General features: G+C 60.8%; 1 protein-coding gene across 3 annotated transcripts in view; it reads left to right on the top strand.

Moving 5' to 3' along the window:
- Window positions 1-9,155, top strand: part of SBNO2 (strawberry notch homolog 2) — a 41,111-nt gene that overhangs the window by 5,260 nt on the left and 26,696 nt on the right. For 2 of the 3 annotated variants that reach the window (XM_045300096.1, XM_004716990.2), the window contains one exon: window positions 7,690-7,900. In XM_045300096.1, the coding sequence (XP_045156031.1) occupies window positions 7,781-7,900 (120 nt within the window). In that variant the 5' untranslated portion in view covers window positions 7,690-7,780. Of the gene's footprint in view, window positions 1-2,019; window positions 2,039-7,689; window positions 7,901-9,155 lie in introns of those variants that run through there. The other variant, XM_045300097.1, reaches the window with a different exon arrangement.

A 9,155-nucleotide genomic window follows, 5' to 3' on the forward strand; every position in this document is an offset into this window, starting at 1 on the left:
GGGGCAGCGGCGTCTGGTGGGGGCGAAGCAGGGCCCCACACCCTTGTTGGGGCTGGGGGCGACGATGAGGGACGGCGGGGCTTCTGGATCTGGGGCGGGGCGGGCACCCAGGTGGGCACTTGGCTGTGGGGGTGGAGGGTGAGGCGCAGGGCTGATCCTGCCGGGAAGGGATTGGGTTGTTGCCACCACCCTACCTGGCGGGGAGAGAGGCCCCGGGGACAGTGGCACCCGAGGGACAGTGGCACTCAAAGGGAGTGGGGCCCTGGGGACAGTGGGACCCAGTAGGGAGTAGGACCAGAACTGGGGATGGGACCAAGGGGTGGGCGACAGTGGCGCCTGAGGGGGCAGTGGGGCCTGGAGCAAGCGGGACAAGGGGATAGAATGTGTGTGTGTGTGTGGGGGGTAATTCTGGAGGGGACAGTTAGACTGGAGGGTGGGTAGAACCTGGGGAGTGGGCCCCAGGCGGGACAGTAGGGCCCAGGTGGATAGTGCAAGCCAGGAGTGGGGCTGAGACCCAGGTGGTGGTGGACAGTGGGACCCGGGGAAAGTGGGAGCGGGGTAGAACCTGGGAAGTGGGCCCTGGGACAGTGGGTCCTGAGGGGTGGGGCTGGCAGTCCCTGAAGGGTGGTCCCAGGCCGAGCATGGAGGGCCCAGGAGGGAGGCAGGAGCAGCCCGGGCTGCTGGCCTGGCCAGGTGGGGGAAGTTGTCCACTTTCTGGAAGGGAGGAAGCGTGGTAAGAAGTTTGTCAGCATTCCCTGACTTTGGCTTCCCACAACACTGTTAGTGTCCCGAAGTGTTCTTGCTCCCTGCTGGGCCCGCTCCCTCAGGTGTCCTGGCTCTGTGCTGCTGCTGCTGCTTCTGTGGGGGTGCCTGGCTGGTCAGGCACGTGATGTACAGCTGCTGGAGGGGCTGACTGTACCTGGCCCCCACCACCTGCACTGCCATTAGGTGGAGGTTCAGGCTGTGGAGTTTGGGGAGCAAATGGGAGGGTCCTGGGGAAGCAGACCCATGAGGAAAGAAAAGCTTTCAGCCAGCCTGGAGGGAGCAGCTCTGCACTTGGTCTAGAGCCGGGCACGGGAGACTTCATCCACCCTGCTCCCACGCCCCACCGTGGGCAGTCCCAGGACCCGGTTTCAGTCCCTCCATCTGTGTGCAGGGAGAGGCCACGGGGCACTTAATGGGACACCCAGAATCCGGGGTGGGCTTGAGCTTGCAAGCTTTGCATTCCCGCAATGGGCAAGATGACGCGCGTTGACCTTAAGCTGCTCATCGCAAGGCCAGTAGTTCAAACCCACCAGCCGCTCCTCTGGTTGTCTGCTCCTGTACAGATTTACAGCTTCGGAAACCCACAGGGTTAGGGTTAGTACACTGGCAGCAGGTTTATGAAGGGGAAATCCAGATTCTTCCTCGCTTGCCTGGCACAGAGCAGAAGTGGACCTGGTGGCATGTCCAGTGGCTCAGGGAACATGTTGCTGACCAGGCTGGGTCTCTCCCAGTTCCCTGGCTTTCTCCCCCAACTTTTCTGGAGGGGCCAGGGCAGAGGTTTCTGAGTCCTGAGTAACGTGACTGCCCTCTGAGACCTGGCGGAGGAAGGCAGCCTGTGGGGTTGGAGCTGCAGCTGGTGGGATGAGGGACAGCTAGGTGAAGGCAGGCCAGTCAGCAGTCCTGGGGCACTCGGGGTCCAGGTGTGGGGGCACCTCCTCACAGATGGTTGAGAAGGGTGGAGAGGGCCGAGTGGGGAGTTGCGGGACCCAGCCAGTGTCCCAGCAGGCCACTCTGTCTTGGGTGAGGTTGCCTGTGAAGCTGGGTAGGCAGACTGGGAGGGGCTTCAGGCATGCAGGTGGCAAAGGACACAGGTCAGCCCCTGTGTCAGCTGGGAGGGGAAACTGAGGCCACAGCTAGAGCTACCCGGCTCCCATGGCAGTGCCATGGGCATCACTCGAGAGCCATGCTCAGGAAGCCTTCCTGGACTGAAGACCCCGGCATCTGCGGGTGACCGTGTCATACACTGTGAACAGGACGACGAGAGGACTGGCAGGTCAATACCAGGAGTAGTTCCCTGGGCCCCCCCCCACACACACACACACACACCGCTCGAGGCTGTGCGGTGTCCACTATCCGTGTGCACATGTCTGTGTCCTTTCATATGTCATGTGTGCCTGTGCACATCTTATGCATGTGTGTTAATAGACACTGGTGCCTGTGCTGTGTGTCTGCGTGTGCATATATATACACACACTGGTGCCTGTGCTGTGTGTCTGCGTGTGCATGCCTTCAGTCACTTTCCCCAGCTGAGGGCTGTGGAGTCAGATAGTCTGCAGACCTAGTCCTGGTCCCTGCTTGCCCCTGTCTCCCCTGTCCCACCTACACCTAGCTGCTGGCCCCAGTCCCCATGACTGTGGAGTGCCTGCCTACCTCTGCCCCAAGGCCATGGGGGAGCGCTGGGTCTGGGCAGTGCCCGCTGCCCTCTTGGCCTCATCCCAGGTCACTTGCTCCCAGCTGCTGCCGGCTTGGGACAGCGCTGGTGGCATAAGGGGCTAAGAACTGACCCCCGCCCATGAGTCTGAAAGCAGCCTTCTCTGAGAGTTGGTGACCTGGAAGACGCGTGTTCACAAGGCCACATGCTGGCCGTCTCACCATGTGGAAAGAGCCAGGGGCAACAGGGCCTGGAGCCTCCTTGGAGGTGATGGGATGTTCAGGAAGCAGCGGTGATGGCTGCCGGCTCAGGGCTGTATGCAGGCCCTGGATGTGCATAGACTGGCCTTCCCGGGAGTCAGTCAGCTCCAGGTCTCTTCCCAGGGGGGCAGGAGTTGCCTCTTGGCTGGTGGTCAGCACAGGCCACAGACAGGTGGGCTTCGGGGAACGAGTGCTGTGTCTAAAACTGTGTTCATATGCAAAGTGGCTGTCCCAGCCCTTCCAGGGACCCACTGTGGTGACAGTACTGGTCAGGACTGGAGTGTCGTTTGGGTGTTCCCTGTGCGCACGCGCATGTGTGTGTGTGTGTGTGTGTGTGTGTGTGTGTGTGTGTAAGTGCGCATGCATGTAACTGCTGCACTAGGTCACAGATGGGCGGTGGAGCTGTCTCCTGTGAGGACAGAGAATGAATGGGGCTCTCCTGGGAGTCTTTCTCTCACTGCCTCCCACCAGTGCTGTAGAGGTGGCTACCCTGGGCTGCGGACAGGAAGGTATCCTGGAGGGCATGTGGGGACTGATGTCAGTTCTTTGTGAGTTCCTGGGGTCTCTACCTGCCTGCCCCCCCTTGGTGAAAGTGGGAAGGAGTCACTGAGGGCTATCTCAGGTGGACCCAGAGTGCCCATGGGGCGGGCAGGACTGGCGGAAGGCGATGGGGGCGTGGTGGACCCAGCACTACCCTCAGACTCTCTCCACAGAGGGACCCTGAGGCTGGCAGCTGAGCCCTGGATGTACAAGGCCCTCACCCCCAGTGTAGGTTCAACCCCCTGCTCAGTCCCCTCAGTGAAAGTGAAAGTTGGAGCCGGAGGAGGGCTCGAAGAGGGCTGGCCTTGGGAAGCAAAGTTCATGGCCCTGAGTCACTGGCATCATCACATCATTGTAAGGGCAGGGCGGCCAACAGGGGAGCTGGCCAAGTGCTGTGGAAGCCCTGAGGGCCTGGGGGCAGCAGGTACCCCATTCTCCAGCAGTGGGCTCCCTGAGCGCCCCGAGGAAGAAGGTGGTCCCCTCCTTACTGGAGGCCCCAGAGTCCCTTCCTGGCAGAAGGGACAGGACTCTGGGTGTCCCCGGATGACTTTAGGTGTTGGTAAGTGTCCCGGTCCTGGGGGCTCCCGTGGAGATCATGGGGCTCAGGTGAGAGCTGGCAGAGGTGTGAGCAGGACTGGAGTAGGGCCAGCTTGGAAGTAGCCGGCCGAGTGACACGGAGAGGACAATTGTCAGAGGGGCCGGCTCTGTCCCCCTCCCCTCCACCCTATGTGAGCAGAGTCCCACCCGGTAACCCCTGGGTTCCTGAGGACCCAAACCAGTGGTCACTTGTCAGGCAGACAGAGCAAACTCTGCTGGACCTGAGGTACAGGGTCCTGGCCTCTCGCTCCTTTTTCCCCCTGAGCCCCGCTGTCTGCCAAGCTGGGACACAGGTCCCCATGAGGTGCAGGGTCAGAACCCAGGCTGGCCCCTCGGGTGCTTTGTGGGGCCACTCAGAGCTGCCCACAGGGAGGGCCCAGGGAATTCTGGCTTCACCTCTGCTCAAGGGAAGACATGTCGATGCCAGAGGGGACCACAAGCTTAGCATGTCCAGGCTTTTAAAGCCCACAAATAAGCTCAGGGCTGAAGCAAGCACTTCCCAGCAGAGGAAGCTGCCCGGCAGCTGCTTCTCCCCACCTCTGGTTGGGGCCTCTGTCTAGTAGGGATGTGAGCCGGCAGGTCCCCACCCTTCCCTGCGCAGGGCTGGTGGTATTGGCTGCCTGTGGCTCTGTCCCAGGGCAGTATGCCCCTGTGCCTTCTTTCTCCATGAGGCTCTGGCACAGTGTACCCAAGAGGGGTGCACTGTGGGGCATTGTTGGGCTCCTAGTCTTGGTATCAGGAGCACTGGTCTGGACAGTTCTGGATGGCTGCAGCCCCTCTGTCCCTGGCTGCTACTAGATGGACAAAGAGCAGGGCCAGGGAGGGGGAGCTCCTGCTATCCTGGGGTGTTCTTCTGGGCATCTGACCCCCAGATTCTCATGGAGCCAAGGGCTCATCCCTGCCTCCGACAGCTCAGTGCCAGGGCAGTGCTGCCCTGAGGGGCTGGGGACCAGGACGGGGAGGGGAGCTAGGAGACTGAGACTCCAGGTCCCTGCCAGAGCCTGCCCACCACCTCCCAGCCTCCCTCCGGGTGGCTGGTCTCTGCTAACTGGGGCAGCTGGCACAGTGACCCTGCCCAGTGTTGGCATGGGAGCTGTGGATTCCAGACATCCCTGGGGACCCTTTGGAAGTCCTAGTCAGAGAGCTTCTGGGCCAGTCCCCTCCCTTGGGGTCAGGGGTCCCAGGGAGCTGGGTTGAGGGCCAGCTTGACTCCTGACCAGGTTGCTGTGCTCACCTTGTGAGTGTCCTGGGCCTACCACTCCCGAGCTCCTACCCGCAGTGGGCCTAGCTCAGCAAGGAGATGAGTGCGCGCGTCTGTATGTGTCTGCATCTGAGTGGGCACCTGTGTACCTGTATGTGCCGTGTTTCAGTGCGTCGGTGTATGTTGTGTGGGCATCTGTGTGTGTGTCTGAATGTGCATCTGTATAGCTATGTGTTATGTGCACGTGCATTTGTATGTGTTGTGTCTGTGAGTGCATCTCTGTGTGTGCGTTTGGATGAATGTGCATCTGTGTTTGTACGTGTGTGTGCGTGCATTTATGTGTGTGTTTGAGTGTACATCTGTGCGTCTGTGTCTGAATGTACGTCTGTGTGTGTTCATCTTTGTGCATTTGTTTGTGGGTGTGTCTAAGAGTGCTCATGTGTCTATCTGTGAGTGTCCTGGCCAGAGTGGGGTGGGGAGCTGAGACCAGTAAGCCCTCATTCTCACCCCTTCAGTTCTAGGGGCTCTTCCAGTGAGGGGTTGTGTGCATGTGCACACGCGTGAGCCCTTGTCTGTGTATCTGTGTATTAGACTGCTAATCATAGGTTGGCAGCTCAAACCCACCAGCACTTCTCAAGCCTTCACCCGTGAAGGTGTGCACCCTCAAACCCCGGGGGGCGCTGCCATGGCAATGGATGTGAGTCTGCCATGGGCTTACTCAGCATGGGGGTCTCAACATTGTTTTCTGTGAAAGTGGGCGTAGCATTTGTGCCCATCGCCCAGGGGCCCTCGTTGTTTCTCTTAGGCCAGAGTCCTCCTAGTTGCCTGGTCGGCTCCCAGCCCTCTGTCCACCCCTAGTCCTCACATTCATAATGGCGTCTTCATCTTGTGATCCTGCCTGTCACCTTGCTAATAAGAGAGGAGAGAGCACCCAGGACCCTGGCCTTGGGCACCAGGCCACTGTGGTGGGGACAGTGAGTCTGGGCTGCCCCTTGCTCCTGTGCTCTCACTCAGCCCAGCTCTGCTGGGAGCTGTGGGCAGCGATGGGACCGGCCACCATCTAGCACCTCTGGTCTCGGCAGGCCTGTGTCTTCTCTGAGCTTGCTCCAGTCGAGGCGAAGCCAGTGGGTGCTGGTGGCCGTGGGCCAGGACACAGGGTGGACTTTGGGGGCTGTGCTTCACCGCTTCACTGAATACTGCTTCACTTATTAACTGATCAAAGCAGAGAAGGCTCCTTCTCAGTAAGCAGCCAGGCCTGTCTCTGGTCATGATCACCTGGGCCAGGATGCTGGTGGGGGAGATCACGGGGTTCCCCCCACAGCTCCTGGCCCAGTGACAAGCCTGCTGTCCAGGACCAGGACAGCCCCTTAGCACACGGAGTCTCTGTCTACTGTCGCATCCTGCTTCTCAGAGGGGCCACACGCCCCAACATGGTCCCAGTTTGCTGGGCCACCAGGATCCTGAGCAAGGACTCTGTTGTGCGAGGGCCAAGCTGGAGACACTGGTCTGGGTCCCTCTCCCCAGTTGGGGTGGGAACAGGTCCTGGGCTATGAACCGGAGCGCCACCATGTGGCCAGAGTGCAGATCCCAGACAGCCTTGTGGGTCCCTTGTGCTATTTGGCACTGTGTGCTGTCTGCTCTTGACCCTTGACCCCAAACAGTCCATTTCCGATGTAGAAACTGAGGCACTGAAGAGCTGGCCTGACCTGTGATCCCCAGATCTTTACAGGGGCTTGACCCCAACACCTCGTCGGGACACATGGGGGACCCACAGGGCCTCCCCCTGTCGGATAGCCATTGGTTTTGCCAGCAAGCCAGAAGCTGCAGGGAGCTGGTGGGGGGTGGGGGGTACACAGCAGGGGTGAGCGTGGGTGGTGGGGCAGGTGGGAGGACCCAGGGCCCAGCTATATCAGGACTTCCGAATGTCCTTCCTTGGCCTTTTTCTGGCCAACTTCCCACTAGTGCTTGCAGCTAGGAGATGGGAGCCCTGCTCCACCTCCTGTCCCACCCACCTATCTGCCTTGGGTTGCACAAGCACCTGCAATGACTGGAAGTCCCCAGGGTTCCCGCACATCCTCTGCACTAGCCCAGCACTGCCTGCCTGCCCCAGAGCACCCATGCAGCAAAGGGCTCTATACCTGTGTCTGCTGACAGCCCAGGGAAGGGACAGGGAGAGGGACCCTGTGCTTGCTCACAGGGCAGGATTCTGTGCCCCAGGAAGGGACAGAGCTCGCCTGACTGGTGGGTCACAGTCGAGCCTGGCCTTGTGCCTGAGGGCAGGGCTGGCTGCGGCTTCCTGACCATTGTACCAGGGCAGTTCCCAAACCCCAGACCACATGGTGAGGCCCCACCCCCCAGGAGACCTGACTCTGGGAGTGACCCTTATGAAAGTGGGACCCAGGTTCTCTCCTGGTGTCACTGGATGCCTGGATCCCAAGACCCAGGAGCCAGGCAGAATGGGGAGGTAGAGTCATTTTCAGAGCAGGGACCCTTAACCCTGATGAGATCACCTGCCCTGCTGTCACTGTCACTGCCTCGTCCTTCCCCTGCCCCTGACAAGTCCTCCTGCCCCATTGTCACTGTTCTGACAAGCTGCCCTGTCTGTGCCTAGCCCCTGGCTCTGCTGTTCCTGTGTCTGGTCTGCAAACTGACCTCAGATGCACTCTGTTTCGTAGGACATGATGCCACCACCCCCGCCCTCTCCGCCACGGCCACCTACTGAGACACCCAGATAGAGCCTGGGCCCTGTGGTGGCAGTGGCCACCCATGCTCGCAGTGGGCACTGCCATGGATGGGGAGTGTCCCCAGCCGGAGCCCCCGCCCGGGGCCAGCGTCCTGTACGGCCGGCCCCCTCTGCAGGCCCCACTCTGCGGCTCTAGTGTTGAGGTAAGTCCCAGGCCTGAGTGGGTGACACTGGGTCTGCTGGGAGCTGGGCGGCCTTGACATCCTCATAGTGACTGTGAGTATTGGAGCCCTGTGGCACCCTCTGACCTCAGGACTGAACAGGGAGATGGGGAGGGTTGATGCTTTTTAACAGACTCAGCTTCTGAGAGTAGCTTCAGGGTCCCTGGAGACTCACAGTGCCACCAGTGCCACCTGTTCTCCCCATACCCCCACGCAGCTCTGGTCTCACGCCCCTCCCCCAAGTTCTCACACACCCCTCATCTCTCCCAGTGCTGACAGCCCCCCAGTCTCTGTGTGCTGACAGCTTCCAATCTCTGAGTGTTCACAGCCTCTCAGTCTCTGGGTGCTAACAGTCCCCCAGTCTCATCTCCTGTGCTGAGATCATGTGTGGGGGGTGTCGCTGTCACTGCACCCATGCTGAAATGGTCTCAGCCTGGGTGTCCTCGAGGTCTGAGAGGTGGGACCCAGTCCGGCCCACACTGAGGGGCCTCAGAAGAAAGGCGTGCAGTCTGCTTCCAGTTCCTCACCCTGGAGCCCACAGCTGTCCATCCCCACATGGCCCGGGCCCAGCGCTGTCCCCTGCCCACCGTGTGGTCAGTGTGGACAAGACCCAGCTCTGACTCGTGCTTCCCTCTGGCAGTGTCTGAGCAGTCACCCACCTCCATCCTGCTAGGTGGAGCGTGCCACAGCCTCTGCGGCATCGTGGGAGCGGGGAGACCGTGGGGCGGGGGGCCGGACAGGGCCCCAGACTCATGGCAGGACCCTATCTGCCACCTCCCTGGCACCCAGCAGTATGGCCCTCAGTCTCATTCCCCCACCTGTCCTGGACCCTCCTGCTGCTGTGGGGTGAAGGAGCACCCTATTGGAGGACTGCTTTCCATCTGGTTCTCTCTGGAATGACTCTCCTGTTGGTCCCAGGCTGTGCTGCCGCTGCTGCTCCTCCCCTCAGGGACCGTTCCGTGTGTGTGTGTGTGTGTGTGTGTGTGTGTGTGTGTGCGCGCGCTTGGCAGCAACAGTGGCCTCTCTGGAGCGTCCTATCAGTGTCCCCGTATGTGCCCCACTGGACAGGGCATCCAGGGGGTGGGGGGGGCATGTCTGCACCATGTTGGGCCTGGGGGTATGAGGTGCAGTCCTAAATTTGTCTGTGTGCTGCTCCAGCAGAGAAAGCACAGGGGGATGTTCTGCAGGACAAGCCCCTTTGTCTGCTCCACCAGCACACTGCCCGCCCCCCCCCCAT

This window comes from Echinops telfairi, unplaced genomic scaffold (assembly GCF_000313985.2).
Source record: "Echinops telfairi isolate 266 unplaced genomic scaffold, ASM31398v2 ScPeMD7_7459;HRSCAF=8497, whole genome shotgun sequence".
Taxonomy (NCBI): domain Eukaryota; kingdom Metazoa; phylum Chordata; class Mammalia; order Afrosoricida; family Tenrecidae; genus Echinops; species Echinops telfairi.